Source organism: Globicephala melas, chromosome 15 (genome assembly GCF_963455315.2).
Source record: "Globicephala melas chromosome 15, mGloMel1.2, whole genome shotgun sequence".
Lineage (NCBI taxonomy): Eukaryota > Metazoa > Chordata > Mammalia > Artiodactyla > Delphinidae > Globicephala > Globicephala melas.
Window position 1 is genome coordinate 76,537,804 of NC_083328.1, and position 18,035 is coordinate 76,555,838.

General features: G+C 48.4%; 1 protein-coding gene across 3 annotated transcripts in view; it reads right to left on the reverse strand.

Annotated features, from left to right (window-relative positions):
- ATP9A (ATPase phospholipid transporting 9A (putative)) overlaps positions 1-18,035 on the reverse strand; it is a 135,633-nt gene that overhangs the window by 95,680 nt on the left and 21,918 nt on the right. For all 3 annotated transcript variants that reach the window (XM_030839108.2, XM_060285539.2, XM_030839109.3), the window contains exons 2-4: positions 13,146-13,290; positions 9,871-9,984; positions 2,256-2,364 (exon numbers count right to left, since the gene is read on the reverse strand). In XM_030839108.2, the coding sequence (XP_030694968.1) occupies positions 2,256-2,364; positions 9,871-9,984; positions 13,146-13,290 (368 nt within the window). The remainder of the gene's footprint in view (positions 1-2,255; positions 2,365-9,870; positions 9,985-13,145; positions 13,291-18,035) is intronic.

The following is an 18,035-nucleotide window of genomic DNA, read 5'->3' on the forward strand; positions in this document are numbered from 1 at the left end:
GGGGAAAGCATGAAAAAGACAAAAGCTTAACAACGGATGAATCTGGGTGAAGGCAAATAGGCGTTTTCCACGTGATTTCTGCAACTATTTTGCTAGTTAGAAGTTATCACCCACCCACCCCAAATATTTAACTATATTAGTACAAGTACTGCTGTTATTAAAAAGGAAATGATGCCGAATGCAGATAAGTATAATAGCTTATAATCTCATGATCAAGGACTTGGCATTTTGGTTTCCAAACTTTTTTGAACTCCAAAAATAGTGTTGAAAAGTACATTTTAAGATGCCATGTGATAAAAAGAGAAAACAGTCCTGCGTGGATATACATATACGTATCTGTTTCCCTTTGCTTTTGAAAAGCCACACTCAAGAAAATATTATTAAATAATTGAATGGTAAGGTAAAAAAAAAAAAAAAAAGGCTTCTTTCTCTTCCTCTCTCTGAAATCCTCCAGTTTGGGCTTCATACTTTGGCCCTTCCCCCCACAGGGTATCAAATAACTAACCTCCCCTCCTTCACTTTCCAAGCTGACAGTTTTCTTCAGTGCCTTTTGGGGCCTTTCAAAACAAATTGCAGAGCCAGGGTCTGGGTTAATATTCAAAACTCTGCTAGGTCTTCCCCTACTGTTGGATTGGCATGACAATGGAAACCACGGGCCACAGAAGGAGACCCACAAAGGAAGACAAGTTTTTAATGCTACAGCCATCTGCCAGTTCTCCTCTGGATCTTTTCAAGAACTGAGGGAAGCTAAAGCAGGGGCTGAGAAGGGGGTCGGGTCTGCAGGGGAGGGCAGAAAAATCACTCACAGGAAAAGCAATTGCAATATGAAAAGAACCAAAGAAGGTCTGGAGCCTGGATGGCTGAATGAATGGGATCCCAGGGCCCCTCCTCCTGAGCTCTAAATAGACCCACCGCACCCTCTCCATGGGGCTTTTGTCTGCTGCCAAGCATTGTAAATGTTATAGTCAGAATATGTTATTAAGGGAGGATTTAATATACACAAACCACAAAAAAACATACTCCAGAGGGGTCTTCTGATTACCCACATGGAAAGCCCAAGCCACCTGCCTTTGCAAAGATTACGCTGGGTTTTCTTTCTTTAGGGAGCAAAACGTCCTAAATACAGTAGTTTAGCAATAATAAAGCATTTCTATACCAACTCTAAATCCCCCCTTCTCCCAGAGACTTGCAACTTTTTAAGACCACCAACTATGAAAATCTATTTCAATGCATTAAAACAAGATACTTTCATGCCCTCACAGGATTATACTTTTTAAAAAAAAAATTGGAGCCTTAAATAAATTTCTCCAACATTTTTCCGAGAAGGAAAATTCTACTCAAACCCCGGAAACCATGGACGGACTGCTTCCTCAGAAGACTAACGCACTTAACATACAGCAGTTCACAACCTGGCTGGCTGCAAGCTCCCTTGGGCATCTATCTTATCTCTTTCCGAATTCTCAATTTCCTGAAGGCAAACCACAGTTTTTATTCCCCTCAGCCGCTCCTAAAACATTATTAATCCCTGAATGGGATCAGTAATCTTCGAGGAACTTTAAGTAACATTCTCTCAAGTCTGAATACAACCTTACAGGAAATCTAGGTAGAATTTGTAGTTGGAAACAGAAGTCGACATTGGCTGGGTTGTTTTGTGGGTTCTCAACGGTGTGTTTGAGCAGGTTTTTAAAATTCCCCCATTTCAAAAATTCAAATTAAAGGTTACCTAGTAATTTCTCTTTGGGTCAGATTTAGTCACTCTTCACTCTTCCATCTTAAGGATTTATAAGATGGCTTCAAAGAAACCTTCACAGATGCAGCTTTTATTATATTAAGTCTGGTGCCTTCTTAAAAACTCACATTGCAAAGTGGTAATGTTCGTTTTGTAATGTTGAAAGAATATCTTTTAAAGCTGCACTGCCTTGGAAACGCGTGTGGGAGGATGCAAAGCGCACAGAATTGAATTCCAGGTTGATGAGGCACAAGTCAGATGACAGGACTGGCTCTAAGAGGGCAGTGGCAGCCCAGGGATGCGGCTGGAGTAACCCCAGGTCCTGGGGCAGACGCTGGCCTCCCTGGTGCCGGCAACGAGTGACTGCCCTGCCACGGGGCACCCACACACCCGCCGGCCCCGGGCCTTGAACTCTGCTCCCTGACTGTCAGCGGCCCATGATTGAGTTGCAACCCTGTGGGCCACCCCACACACACACTGGGAGCCCTGCTGCAGGAAGTGGCCCCACTGGGGCCAGGAGGCTGACCTCTCGCTGTGAGCCGGCTGTAGACCTGCGAGTTGACTTCCTTGTCTCGCACGTAGCATCGGATCTCCTCCACCGCCTCTCGGATGATGGTGACGGCCAGCACAAAGCCCTGCACAGAGACAGAGAGAGGGTGAGCCCTGGTGGAAGCCACCTTCCTCTCCTGGGGCCGGGGACAGAAAAGGCCAGAGACCACTTGAGGGCAGCAGGGCAGGACCTGCTAATTATTCCAAGGGCAGAAGCCCCAGCAAACCCACTTCTCTGAATCTCATGCACCGGAAAAACTCTCACTGACACACACGTGTACAGGGACGTCCGCAGTCACCACCACCACAGGGTTCCTAAGAGTGAAAAACACAGAAACCCCAGAACCGTCCGGCCACAGGTGAGGGCTGAGTGATGGTGACCTCTGACGTCTGCATCTTTCACTCACCACGTGCCAGGTGCCATTTGAAGTGCTTTCCACCCCTTAGTGCAGGTCGTGGCTGAGATCGCCACACTGCCCGTGAAGAAACTGAGACACACAGAGGTTGAATAATCTTGCTCCTATGGGATATCGCAGGGAATCTAGGTCCAGAGTCTTAACTGCCACAATGTTCTGCCTCTGGAGAAACCTGGGTAGGTGGAACCAGTAAGATGGTCCACCAGGACCCAAAGTGAAATGCATCCCTGTTTGTATTGACCTCTCAGTAGGGAAATTAACTTTCCGGAACATAACAATGTAACACTGTTCAAATAAACATCAACAAAGATTCTCCTATACTGCTAAAGATTTTCCACTAGCCTCAACTACTGGTTAGATTCCTCTGCAAGGTAGGGGGCTAAGATGGAATGGGGACTTCAGTCTTTCCTGTAATGTTTTAAACTTCTATAAAGAAAACATATTAAAGTATTAATTGCGTAAGTACACACTCATAAAAAGAAAATTTTAAACTGCCCTACCTTCCCAAGTCAGATACCCCAACTCATAAAAACCTGGTGCAGAGGTTATACTCACAGGCATGTGAGTCACCCCTATCTAGAATCTATTTTCATCTAGATTTTTCCTCTTGTATCAAGAAAGGCAAGAACCGTCATTCATTTTTTCTTACAAAATACACTTGCCACCCCTCCTTTTAAAGTCTTTTTTTTTTTTTAATGCAGAGAGCACAATCGCCCCAAGGTTAGCAGTAGTGAATTCTGAGGCTTTCATCTTCATACTGTTTATCCCATGCAATATATGAAGTTAGATTCAAAGGACTTCAAATCTCTTATGTAAATTTAGCCAGAGATGTGCTGCTCTGTGAAACTCCTCCAAAGGCCCACACATCTTTACAATCAAAGGATTACTCTTGTTTCCACTCAGATGTAAAGTACACACTGAAGCCAAAGCAAAACTGGTACATTTCAGAAAAAAAAAAAAAACGCATAACCAGACCACATACAGAGGTGAGAGAAAACCCATTCTGGAAAAGCACGGCTGCTTTGCAGAATCCCCACCCCCTCCCCCAGGCTGCTGTTTTGTTCTGGGCCATAACCCACGTTTTTTGTTGTTTGTTTTTTCAAATGTTCCAGTTTCTATTTCTCTCTGCATGGGCCTGGCTAAATCCCATTGATGTTAATGGAAAGTGTGTGCTCACTACAAAGACAGGAGGTGCTAACCTCCCGCTACAAATAAATACTCCCTCATAAGTCACCGTATCTATGACCCCCGAACACACACACACGCGAGCGCACGCACACACACACACACGGTCCTCATCAATCCCAGGGGACGTGCCACATCTTAAGCTAGAAACTGCTTTACAAAGAGCTACACATGTAGTCCAGAAATAAATTCCACCCGACCAACTTCGGAGGTCCTTAGGAGCCAGAGATACTGAGAAAGAGGCCTGAATGCGAGTGGGGGGGGTTCTGAGCTTGTAAGGAAATCAGAGGTGGTGACGCTGAACAGACATGAAATTCTGAAGGTGCTAAGACTCTTCTATAAAGTTGTATGTCAAAAATAGATTTACTAAAGCAAAATTCTGAAAGAAATCGGAAAAGCCGTTCCCTCTGGTTGGGGAGGGGGCCGAGTGGAGAGGGGCAAGGGGGAACTCTCCGGGGTGATGGAATGGTCTTGACCAAGGTGGTGCTGACATGGGTGCTGACAAATGGTAACATACAGTGAGCTGAAAACAGTATCTGTGCATTTTATGGCATGTAGATCGCATCTTAATAACAAAAATCTAGGTTATTTGGTCTGCGTACAGTTCTATGGATTATTTCAGCAGTCACCTGAGGAATTTCTCCCTCTAACGTATTACTATCAAGAAAAAAGTTACCAAAAGCTAAAACGCAATCCACACAATGAACAATGGCACTAGTACCAGAATTTTTTAATTAAAATGAGAACATTTCCCAAGAATGTTCTATGTGTCAGGAGCTATCTGAAGCATTTTACTTGCTGTACTTCACTGAACCTCCAAACAAGCCAAGGGGGTAGACGTGATCGCCCCTATTTTACAGGTGAGGAAACTGAGGCTCAAAAAAGCTTGTTCCAATTACACAGCTTCTCAGAGAAGTTGCAGCAAGAGCTCAACCATCTGGCCACCCTGCCCTCATTCTGAACCACTGAGTTCATGGCTGGGTTTGAAATGAGAGGACTCTCAGGGTGGTTGGAGACATTTCAAAATGTACTTTAGCCAAGAACGGGAAATTGATTCTCTACATAAAAATCTAGGGGATTTAGGGGAAGTCAGCTACAGTCTTCTAGAAACAGATGCTACCTAATATGTCTGACCCCAAACTCCCCTCTCGGCAGCCCCTGGAAAGAGAGGAAGAACTTGTACAAGACAAGCATCTCCTCCTGTCTCTGAACCATCACAGGAAACTTCGGCTATAAAAGGGGTCACAAGCTAGTGAGAAACCTCAGGACCGGGACGTCCCTGGTGGCGCAGTGGTTAAGACTCCGCGCTCCCAATGCAGGGGGCCCAGTTTCAATCCCCGGTCAGGGAACTAGATCCCACACGTGTGCCACACTAAGAGTTCACATGCCACAACTAAGGATCCCATGTGCTGCAACTTAGAGGCTGGCAAGCTGCAACTAAGGAGCCTGCCTGCCACAACTAAGACCCAGCACAACTAAATAAATAAATAAATAACCTCAGGACCGCCAGAGGCTGCTGGTAACCCACCTGTCTTCTCTCTACAGCCAGAGTCCCAGGGAAACCAGGTGACTCAGCTGCTCACATTGGAAGTCAGGCCTTCTGGCTTCTCCCGGAAATTCTGAGCGTCATTTCAGAGAGGAGACATGGGCTAGGACCGGGATCGGGCCCTCTTTTAGAAGTGTGGCAGCCCTCCAGGTCATCCCGGCCCCCACGGTTCACCCCACTGCATTTCCTGAGACCCTGGAGTCAGCATCACCGGTGCTAACGTACAGAATACATACTAGGAACAGAAAAGGGTAGACTACCTAACAACAAGTTGCGTTCCACATTTTGATTCTCGGTCACCAGCCCCAAGAACCAATGTGGCCTCCCCCTGTGGAGGGAGCAACTCTATTCTGAATGGTTTCAAACACGCTGAATGCACGTCTGATCTATGTAGTTTCCTATACCTTTCCAACTTCCGTAGAGGCACACTGAGGTGACTTAAGACAGAGATCTCTGCACATAAAGATAAAAAACACTTAAAAGAATAAAAGGCGGGCTTCCCTGGTGGCGCAGTGGTTGGGAGTCCGCCTGCCGATGCAGGGGACACGGGTTTGTGCCCCGGTCCGGGAGGATCCCACATGCCGCGGAGCGGCTGGGCCCATGAGCCATGGCCGCTGAGCCTGCGCATCTGGAGCCTGTGCTCTGCAGCGGGAGAGGCCGCCGCGGCAGTGAGAGGCCCGCATACCGCCAAAAAAAAAAAAAAAAAAGAATAAAAGGCAACCCCCAGCTCCAAAGATAAACACTAAGTTCGGTGAAGAACCTTCCAGACCTCCATGTATTTACATGCACAAGTGTGCAAAAATACTTCTTGTGAGGGAGAGGGTCATAAAAATGGGAGTATGCTGTCCATGTTATCCTGAAACTTACTTTTTTCATGCAAAGAAAAAGATGAGTCACACCGTGTCGTGTCGACATCACTGGAGTGACTTCGTCATTCCTGACTCCGGGGCAGCATCCCATAGTTTTGCTGGACCAGCGTTCAGGTAACCACCGATGGACATCTGTTTGCTTCCAGTGTCTGAGTAACATATGCCATGCTGCAAAGAATACCCTCGTACACACACCCCACACACACCCCAAAGCCTCTTCTGATATTCCAAAGCCCAGTCCTTAGAAAAAGAAAATGAGTGTCCGTCTCTGTGGGGCTTCACATCCTCTCCACACCATAGCATGATCTCAAGCAAGCTCCTTATTCTCCTTTGCCCCATGTTCTTGTTTCTCGAGTGAAGCATCTTTTTTCTCTACCAGTCTGTTTTGCCTCCAGTCCATGGGAATCTCCAATAACCACTGTGGAAGAATTCGACAGAGCTGATCTCATTTCCAACCCCACTATTTCTCCTGCATGATTCCGTCTTCTCTGAGTCATACACATGACTCTTGGTTAACAGAATGAAAAATTTATGCCAAAGATGGCCAAAGTTCCCTCCCCAACACACATGCCAACGCCAACGTGAACAAGGTTGTAGGGGTGCTAGTAGGTCTGCACCCCAAAAATTGTTTGGACGATGGGTTTATATGACAGGCTGGGCAGATGAATACCTCGAGGGGAGAGAGCACAGACCAGATATCATGCTTGAGATGGTAAAGGCAGGGAGAGGGGGAGACACACAGCTGCATTCTCGAACACCTTGGGATCCAATTGCATTTACCTAATACATACTTTACTATAATGTAAGTTAGAGTGTATGTAAAACAGGCACGTGTAAGAAGAGACTGAAAGGAAACAGACCAGAAACATAGATGGGGCATCTCAGGAGGTGGCTGCACAGGTAGGGATTTTTGCTGTGCTGCTTCTCCTTCAAATTTTTCTCCAAAAATAATGAGTCCCGGGCGACTTCCCTGGTGGTCCAGTGGTTAAGAATCCGCCCTTCCAATGCAGGGGACATGGTTTCGATCCCTGGTTGGGGAACTAAGATCCCACATGCCGCGGGGCAACTAAGCCCTCGTGCTGCAACTACTGAGCCCGTGCACTCTGCAGCCTGCGCCACAACCAGAGGGAAGCCCACATGCCGCAACTAGAGAAGCCCGCACGCCGCAATGAAGATCCCGCACGCTGCAACTAAGACCCGATGCAGCCAAATAAATAAATATTAAAAAAAAAAAAAAAAGAATGAGTCCCTTTGTAGAGTCCCTTCGTAGTTGATAAAGGAAAAGAAAAATGAACAGAGGGCGTTTTGCAGGCAATAACGCAGCAAGATCTGGGGTCTGGGGAGAACCCAACAGACAAGATTTGAGAGGTGGGATCTGGTCATCCCACACTCCCAGTCGAGGGTTCCCGAGACCGGAAGGCACCAATGAGGTACCAAGGAAACCCGTACAGCCTCAAGCAGAGCAGACTGCAAACCGGCAGCCTGCAGACAGACCACAAGAGAAGGAAGGGGTGTGCTCACTCCACACAGTGCTTTAACAATTTGTACATGAGTTAGCAACATTTGAAAATCAAGGGAAAGAGATGCTGGAAATTAGAAAATAATGATTCAGCACTGTGTATATCTTGTAACCTTTTTTCTAAAAAGGAGCATTGGGGAGCAGGGAAAAGACAAGATTTTTAAATTTAATGTTGTATGTCAATTATACTTCAATTTTCAAATATTATGGTAAATGGCAGAAGCCAGTCCAGAAAAAACTTATTCATTGTTTGTAAACTTTGGAAGAAGGAAAAAGAAATGAATGACAGTGTTTTGGGGGTGGAACTGGATAAAAGGGAGATTTTTCATGAGGTACCTTTTCACACGTTTCCTGAATCGTGTGACGGTATTACCTTTCAAATAACTAGACTTTAAAAACGTAATCAGTAAAACGCAGGGTGATAGATGATACTTTATACACATTGCAGACTAACTTTTCTTAAATAACTTACAGTTTGACTTTATATAGGTATGTAGCAAACTGCTGTGGAACTAAAAAACTAAATAAAATTAGGGTACTTCCGGTAAAACTCTGAAGTTTCTACCTTTTGGGCCTGGCAACTCTGGGTCCATGTTTGCAGCTGATGGAACAAAGCAGCATCTTCTGCTTTGAGATGGGCCACGAGGCCCCCCTCTTCTATCAGCCTGGCTCTGAGTTAGTGACACTCACTGTATAAAAGCACACACCCTGATGCAGACAGGAACGTCTGTTATCCCAACAGCCTACCTCACCCACAAATGACTCAGAGCAGAAAAGAACGATTCCCACATCCCAAAAGAACCTCCACCGCCTGTGTGGAAGAAATAAACCCCCCTCCTCTTCCCAGGGCTGGAACTGCTGACACGACCTGTCTGATTAACGTAGCACCAATGGCGTGTGGGCCCCGCTCCCTGGGCCCTTGGCATCCACCTCCTCTGCTCCCTCAGTGCCTGTGCACCAAATCCTTACTGTCCTAAAGAATGTGTGTTTTTGTTTCCTTAAAGAGGAAACACCTTTTCTACTTTAACAATCTTCTCCCAATGAAAAATTTAACAAGATTTGTGAACAGAGAATCCAAGTGTTCCTTCCGAGCCCTGTGTAATGAAAAATAATATTTCATAATGTCTCTGGAGGAAAGGAAATGTCAGTTTCACCCTCTCTGTGCCCCAGACGCGCTGGGCTTCTTTCTGCTCTTCCAATACTCTAAGCATGTGCTGAATGCAGGGCCTTTGCACTGCTGCTCCCTGAACCTGGGATCCTCCCACCCTCCTACTTTTCTTCCCATCACCTCCTCAAGAGGCCTTTCCCGGCCACCCCTCCACATCTCCCACCGTCATCCGCTCAACAAGTACTAACTGTGCCTGGGATGCCCCATTTGCCCTACGACCTTCTACTACCTTCACAGCAGTTTCACAACTTGAAACAATTAGGCTCAACTGTTTTACTATCTGTCCCCACTGAAAGTCAACTCCGCGAGGGCAGGAATTTTTCTACGTTTCAGTCACTGCTGCATCCCCAGTGCCCAGCACCATGGCTGGCACACAGCAGGTGCTCAATAACCATTTCCAAAAAGGCAGGAAGAAAGAAAAGGCGGCACAAGAAGGATGGAGGGGCGTCGGGTCCGTCACCCTCCATACACACTGAAGCACAGAATCTGTTCCTCTGTCAACCCTGCACGCTGAAAGTCTACATAAGAAACAGAAACGATTCAAAGAGCACAGTGCACAGCGTTGGAGGCTTTGCCTTGCTCGTGACCGCCGTGTACCAGAGCCTAGAACCGAGTGATTCACGACAGGCATGCAAAAAATATTTGCTGAAACAAGGAAAGGCTGAACAGCTGACGGACAGAAGGAATGAGTAGCACAGGCATCACTACGGTTGATCCTGGTAGTGGGAGAAACGGAGCCTCACCATGAAAACCTCAGGGGTTCCCAACGTGTTGGCCTGAGGGTGTCCTCTCCCTTGAAAGGCCGAGTCCCATTCCAGGTGCCTGGAGGACAAAGAACCTGTGCTGCCCAACCTCTGATGTTACTGAACGGACGGCCCGACTGACTCACCAGGGGAACCCAGTAGGTGTACAGTGCTCCCAGTCGCATTTCGGGGACGAACTGGGAGCAGGCGAGAAGCAGGAAGTAGAGGTTGAAGAAGTATTTGAACTGGTTAAACAGCACCTGGAATGGAGAGAGAGGAGAGAGAAGACACTTCAGGTTGGTCTGATACAGCTGGGCGGGCTTAGAGGGGCATGAGTGACATTTCAAAACACCCCCCCAGAAGAACAAAACTCACATGGTACCTACATATACAGTTTACACACCTCTACATGTTGTATAGGAAAATACACCTGGGTGACGAAAACGTAATTTGTCAAAGTAAAGAAGCAAATGACACACGTGGGAATTATAAACACTAGATTCAAGACAGTGGGGACCTCCGGGCAGGGAGGGTATGCTGGAGGCTTCGGCTATAGTTGTGAGATTTTATTTTTTAAACTTTTTTTTTTTTTAATTTATGGCTGAGTTGGGCCTTCGTTGCTGTGCACGGGCTTTCTCTAGTTGCAGTACACGGGCTTCTCATTGCCGTGGGTTCTTTTGTTGCGAAGCACGGGCTCTAGAGCACAGGCTCAGTAGTTGTGGCACACCAGGCTTAGTTGCTCCGCGGCATGTGGGATCTTCCTGGACCAGGGATCGAACCCGTATCCCCTTCACTGGCAGGCGGATTCTTAACCACTGCACCAACAGGAAAGTCGGAAACTTTTTTTTCCTATTTTTTGGCCATGCGGAGCAGTACGTGGGATCTCAGCTCCCCAACCAGGGATTGAACCCACGATTGATCCCTGAGGTGGAAGTGCAACGTCTTAACCAGTGGACCGCCAGGGAAGTCCCTTCTTAAACTATTTTGTAAGTACAGGAAAGGCCACTCAAAATGTTGTTGAAGAGGTTTTAGTGGGAAATGCTTATGCTGTAAGACTGAATCAAACGAGTGAGATAAGTGGATATCTCCATGGTACGATCTCAACGTCATACAATATCTACAGCAGAATTTCACCCCATGTGGCAGGAGGGTTCTGGCAGAGTTTCAACTGCCCCCACGTGCCCTGGAAGTGACACTGATCCCCCTGACTCGTTTTGGGCAACGAACAGAAATCACGTGTCCCTTCGGAGCACTGTCCGGCCCCTCGCTCTTGCCCTGCCATGGAGACGTGGGTGCCCACGTATTCCAGATAATGTAGCTGTGAGATGGAGGAGAATGGCCTGATCTGCCTCAGAATTTCCGTGAATGAGAAATAAACTTTCACTTGACTTAAGATACTGAGCTCGTGACTTCTCTGGTGGTGCAGTGGTTAAGAATCTGCCTACCAATGCAGCAGACACGGGTTTGAGCCCTGGTCTGGGAAGATCCCACATGCCGTGGAGCAACTAAGCCCATGTGCCACAACTACTGAGCCCACGTACCACAACTACTGAAGCCCACGCACCTAGAGCCCGTACTCCACAAAGAGAGAAGTCACTGCAACGAGAAGCCCACACACCACAACGAAGAACAGCCCCTACTCGCCTGCGCGCAGCAATGAAGACCCAACGCAGCCAAAAATTAATTAATTAATTTAAAAAAAAAGATACTGAGCTTTAGGGGGCTGGGGGAGGGGAGTAAGCCAGGCAGCAATAAATGTACTCAAAATCACCCTTAAAGGGCTTCCCTGGTGGCGCAGTGGTTGGGAGTCCGCCTGCGGATGCAGGGGACACGGGTTCGTGCCCCGGTCCGGGAAGATCCCACATGCCGCGGATCGGCTGGGCCCGTGAGCCATGGCCGCTGAGCCTGCGCGTCCGGAGCCTGTGCTCCGCAACGGGAGAGGCCACAGCAATGAGAAGCCCGCGTACCGCAAAAAAAAAAAAAAAAAAAAAATCACCCTTAAAAAAACATTCAGGTTGACCTTAAGCTACAGTGTAAGGTATTTGCGTTTCCATGTTCTCCCTCAATAAATCAAACAGTGATTTTTTTTTTCTTCCAGCTTTCGAACTGATTGCTGCTGCTGCTTCTGAAGTCAGTCAGTGTATCCTGGAGGCCACACTAGATAAAAACAGATGTTTAACTTAAAGGTGTTTTAGGGGCAAGGTTTTCAGAGTACTTGTCCATGGATTTAACAAACAAAAGGGATGAATGCAGAGTAAAATACTACGCAAAACATTAGCAAACAGGCTTCCCTGGTGGTGCAGTGGTTGAGAGTCCGCCTGCCAATGCAGGGGACACGGGTTCAAGCCCTGGTCCGGGAAGATCCCACATGTCGCGGAGCAACTAAGCCCGTGTGCCACAACTACTGAGCCTGCGCTCTAGAGCCTGTGAGCCACAACTACTGAAGCCCGCGCGCCTAGAGCCTGTGCTCTGCAATGAGAAGCCACTACAGTGAGAAGCCCGTGCACCGCAAGGAAGAGTAGCCCCCGCTCGCCGCAACTAGAGAAAGCCCACGTGCAGCAACAAAGACCCAATGCAGCCAAAAATAAATTCAAAAAAAAAAAAAAGTGACTTCAATTAAAAAAAAAAATCACAAACATGTTAATAGAAAGTCTCTCTGGATGATAGTGTTAAAATTTACCTTTAAAAAAAAGTTCTCTACACTTTTATCTCCCAACTTCCCTGTTCCAAATATGTATTTCATGATAATGAGGGGTGGGGGGGAATGTAAGCACTGATTTTTTTTTTAAATATATTTATTTATTTTTGGCTGCATTGGGTCTTTGTTGCTGTGCGCAGGCTTTCTCTACTTGTGGTGAGCGGGGGCTACTCTTCGTTGCGGTGCGCGGGCTTCTCATTGTGGTGGCTTCTCTTGTTGCGGAGCACGGGCTCTAGGCGCGTGGGCTTCAGTAGTTGTGGCTCGCAGGCTCTAGAGCGCAGGCTCAGTAGCTGTGGCACACGGGCTTAGCTGCTCCGCGACATGTGGGATCTTCCCGGACCAGGGCTCGAACCCGTGTCCCCTGCATTGGCAGGCGGACTCTCAACCACTGCGCCTCCAGGGAAGTCCCCTCCTGATTTTCCTTTTTTTTTTGGAACAAAGTTACGTCCTCAAAATATCTTTTTCACTCTTAGGCCCAACACAGCAAATAAATGTGAAGTTATTCTAACCAATCAAGTGGAGTCTCACAGCCTTGCAGACAGAAGGCAGCCCCCTTCCAGGTGCTCAGGACCAGGGAAGATGAATGGCCAGTGGATGAGGTGACATGGAAAAGACGGGGTGTTCACAGAATCTGCCACAGGGACTTCAGTCTGCTAAGACTGGTACCACTGCATACATCTGGTGTAGGAAGAAGAAAACGATGTTGCCCCTGCCCGTACATACCCCAGGCAAAAAGGTGAAGAAGTTGTACTTCTGATTGTTGATGACATTTCGAGGGTATCTCTGGTCCCTCTTCTCGGGGTGCCCCAACCAGACCGTGCGGGGCCTGGGCTCCCCTGCACCACAGCATCTCAGCCACTCGCAGCACCTGTGGGAAAGACACGCCCACACCGTCAAGGCCGAGCCCACACCCATCCACTCTTCCCAGAATGTCTTTCTCTAAAGCATCTTCACTGAGTCAGAACCACAGCCCCATCTGAGGCTTCATCCTTCAACGAGAGGGGAAAACACAGCTGAGGCATCTAAGAAGCTGTGGTCCAAGTCAAAGATGCTTTGTCCCCAAGCCCAAATTATTTCAAAAAGTAGGATTCGTTTTTAAAATAAGATTTAAGTTTAAAAAGTAAATACAGAGCAACAAGTACTGTTATCACTTTGACATTCTGCAGGTGAGAGAGGAAAGCTCAGGACGGCTGAGTAAAGCACCCGAGTTTACCAAGGTGTGAAAAACAGCCGACTCTGGCCTTGAACCAGGTCCAGCTTATTCTGAAACCCGGTGTCTTCGCACCCCACATGCTATCAAGGGTGCTGGTCACACCAAGATTACTATACAAAAAGAGAAGGGAAAGAATCTCCTTCCACACTCGGCTCCACGTTTTAGCAACATGCTGGAGGAACACGCCAGCAAGATGATGACTCGGCGCCCCGCATAACCTGGAGACAGGCCAGCGTACCAGCTGTAGGCAAACTGACTCCCAGGGCCGCCCCCGGAGGGCAGCTCACCAGGCACGCCTGCCCTCAGGTCGCCTGTGTGAAGCCAGGGACACCTGCCCGGCTCTGGCAAAAGTCAGCTGCTCTGAGACACACATGCCCACCCTCACTCGTGCCAAAAAAAGGCAGCCCATCCTTCAGGAGCGGCTGTAAACAGGCATTTTGAGAATTACGAGCATCCGTTAAGGGTCTTTCATGGAAAGACCCCAGGCTGAACTGTTCACCTCCCCACCCACCCCCACAGGCTGGGAGGAAGGAACCCCAGCCCTACCAGCCCCTTGAGATGCTGCCAGCTGAAGGCAACCCATCCAGATGTGGCCATGATGACTTACATAGTTACTTGTCACCTGCAGACCCACCGTCTCCCCCTCCTCCTACGGGCCAGGCAGGCCCTGCCCAGGTACTGGGGTGCAGAGCTGAGCACACACAGTCCCTGGGCATCGGGACTCTAAAGATTAGCAAGCCAGCAAGTTGCCTGCTCAGATGCTCAAAATTTCCATGATGAAACACGATGCTCTTTCTTCAAAATAGCATCCTGGTTCCCGTAAACTAGTGCTAGGGCTGGGGTGGGGAGGATGGCGGTAGCTCTCACGAGGATGGGTTTCACTTCTAATAACTCATTCGTGTTGGCGCGAGACACATACAGAAACCTTGAGGTGTCCAGCCCCATTCCTGCTCTTGGGTGTGCGTCACCCAAGCCGGCCATCCGTGGACGCAAAGCACTGAATGAAGGAGGGAGGGAGGATGCATTTGACGGAAGCACACCCTTCAATCTGCAGATACCTACCCATGGTCACTGACTTTTCTGTGGACCAGCCAGTCTCTCCCCATCCTATAATAATCCTGTAATGACGACTCCCAGAGCTGAGTGTTTCTAATGAAAGCTGAAGAATGAATTTAAGAGAATGACATACTGTCAGGCTGTTTATGAGTTTTGTCTGTTTTGTCCTAGCAGAAGGTTCCTCACAGCAAGCTACCAAGTTAAACGCTCCGTGACTTAACCGGCAGGCGTGCATGTGCACAGGGGCAGGTCATTCAGGGCAGCCCGCACGTGGTAGCAAAGACTGGAACGTACCTGACCAGTCATCAGAGGGCGGCTGGTCAAATAAGCAGGGAACGTCCATACAATGGAATGCTCAACAGTCTTTGAAGAGGGAGATAGAGCTGTATGCGCTGAATAGCCCCATTTGCAAGATACGCTAGATCAGGAAGGAGCTGCAAGGTGTGTCCAGGATGCCATTCCTTGCATGAAAGCAAGAGGATAGCGTGCAGACTATGCCTGCCAATGCAGAAAACCTCCACGACAGCTGGCGCCACCGGCTGCCTTTGGGAAGGAGGGAGTAGGGGCGCCTTTTCCTACTTATTCTTCCGTCACATTGTACATATATTACCTATGGAAATAAATGTGCATTTCTTTTCTTTTTAGCTAAATCCATAATAGTAAGCATTTATTAAGTGCTCATCTGGTCCAACTATGATTCCAGTTCCTGTGGGGACCTAACTTTGGAACAGGATCCTTCCCTTCCAACTTCCTCACAATCTCATTGCAACAAAGGGTAATAAGCATTTGGCACAGGGTAAAATAAGGACTTTGTGTCACCTGAGCCCAGTGTAACTAGCCCCCAGCTGATCTCATTTAATCACCTTGATTGTCACCTTGTTTATTCACTTTCTACCTGCACCGGATATAAGCTGCACACTTTCAATGACTTTTAGGTCAACAGTATTTACTGAGTATCTAATAAGAAGACGACGACAAGGGATCATTGCTCCCCTTTTGTCACACATTCATTCACCTAGAATGTCCTGTGCACTCACAGGACGCAGGTCCTCACCTAGGGCATTCAACAGTGAGCAAGACAGACGAGGTCCTCCTCCCACGGGGAGGAAGAGAGACAGTAAACAGCTCTCTAAAATAAAATAAGGCGTGGGATAAGAGAAGGGGTGGGGAAGGGGCGTGGCTCCAGGAGACTGGGTGGTTGGGAAGGCTGGGGTGACAGGTGAGCTGAGTGACAAGAAGAAACATCCGTGCAAGCAGGCAAGGAAGAGCCATCTAGGCAGACCAGAACCGCAAGGGCACAGATCCAGAGGCAGGAAGCAGCCTGACGCACATCTGCAGGGAAAGAAAACTAGCGTGGCTGGAATGCCCCGAACACGGGGGACAGGGTAAAAGATGAGGTCGGAGGAGGAGGAGGGGGCAGACGACACAGGGCCTTGTCACCAGGGCAAGGAGTCTGGATTTTACTCCATCCACAGTGGGGATCACTGAAGGGTTACAAGCACAGGGTGGCATGATCTGATTTTTTTTTTTTTTTTTTTTTTTTTTTTTGGCCACGTCTCACGGTTTGCAGGATCTTCGTTCCCCAACCAGGGATCAAACCCATGCCCCTGCAGCGGAAGCACAGAGTCCTAACCACTGGACGGCCAGGGAATTCCCGAGTTACATTTTTTTAAAGGTCCTTCTGGCTTCTGAGCAGAGAAGACGCTGCCGTGTGCAAAAGGAGAAACAGGTAACAGGTGTGAGGCTTCTTCGGGGGATGGTGAAGTGTTCTAACATTGTGGTGATGTCTGCACAACTCAATGAATATACTAAAAATTGCTGAATTATATACTTTAAAGAGGTGAACTGCAGGGTATGTGAACTATATCCTAATCAAGCCGTACATTAACCAAAAAAAATGGAAACAGAAGGATCATTTAGAAAGCTGTTGCCGTCATCCAGGCAAGCAAAGACTAGGGTGGTGGCGGTGAGGGGTGATGAGAAAGATAGATTCTCAAAATGTTACGGATGTAGAAGTGTGTTCTCTTTAAAACATAATGTCTTGCTTCACTTAATGTTCACAACCATCCTACATAGTATGTACTAGCATCATCCCATTTTCATGATGGATAAACTGAGGCCCAGAGAGGGCTCAGTTACCTGCTCAAGATCTACTGCTACAGCAGCTCCATCCACTACCGAGTGGTGGAAGCCGACTTTAAGCCCAGGTCTGTCTGACCCACATCCTGAGCTAAGAGCCTGAGAGTACCCTGCACAGCCATTGACAGCCCCATCAGCGCAATTATTTCACAGCTCTTTTTTTTCTAGTCTCTCCTCATTACATAAAATTGGAAAGATCCTTAGGGGCCATAGAGAGTGAGGGCTCTCAGGCTGCTCAAACCGGAGCTCTTCTGTGTGCACGTCAGCTGCCCTGCCCCCCACACTCATTCATTAATTTTCATATCAATGTGTTGGCTCCCAGCTCCCCAGTCACCCTTCAATGCCCGCTCTGGGATGTGGACAGACTCCTTTCTGCCTCTCCTTTACAGTCAGTGAAATGCTAAGCCTTCTCAGTAGAGGGCGCTGGAGGGACACCACTGGAGGAAAAAGCTCACCTGTGGTTTCCAGGCCGTGGCACAGTGGGCGGGTCAGCAGTGCGTTGAGTGAGGCCATCGAATGGTGCCCTGGCCAGCCATGCGCCCAGCACATGCTGTCCCTCGAGGCTTTCAAGCCCCACTGTGGCCCAGGGGTCACCTTCCCAGGGCCCTCTCGATATAGACATCCCAGGCCCCAGGCCTCCTCCGCACCAGCGCCCTGATTCCCTCACCCCCAGGTTTGTCTCCCAAGGTCCTCCTGTCACTGTGGCCCTTAGTGTCCCACCAGGGACACTGTGAGCTCTGGTGCCCTCACTCCTATTGTACACCCAATGTGTCAACCATCAGCTGTGCCTGCCACCCCATCGGTACCCCTGGGATTGCTTTCTTGCTGGCCCCACCTGCAGACCACCTCTGGTCCTGCCATCCAGTGGCCTGAACTACACTGTCTCCAACCAGGTCTGCACCCCAGCCTTAGGGAGGGGCCCCCGTCCAAGTATGTCCTACCTCAGATTCAGTCCCTTAGCCTAGGCTACCATACAGTTTTCTTCTATAGCCTACAGTTATAATTTAGAAGTCCATTTCCCTCCATCTTTCCACCTGATCGAGCCGAGGCCAACCCCACCTCTGAGCTCCAGGCATGACAGGCCCCGGATCCAGGCTTGGCCAAGCAGAGCCCTCAGCATGGTGATGGGCTCAGAGAAAGGGCCAGTGAGAGGCCTGGCTGGGATTTTTGCTAGAAATTCCAGAAAAGACATGCTCTTCACCCTG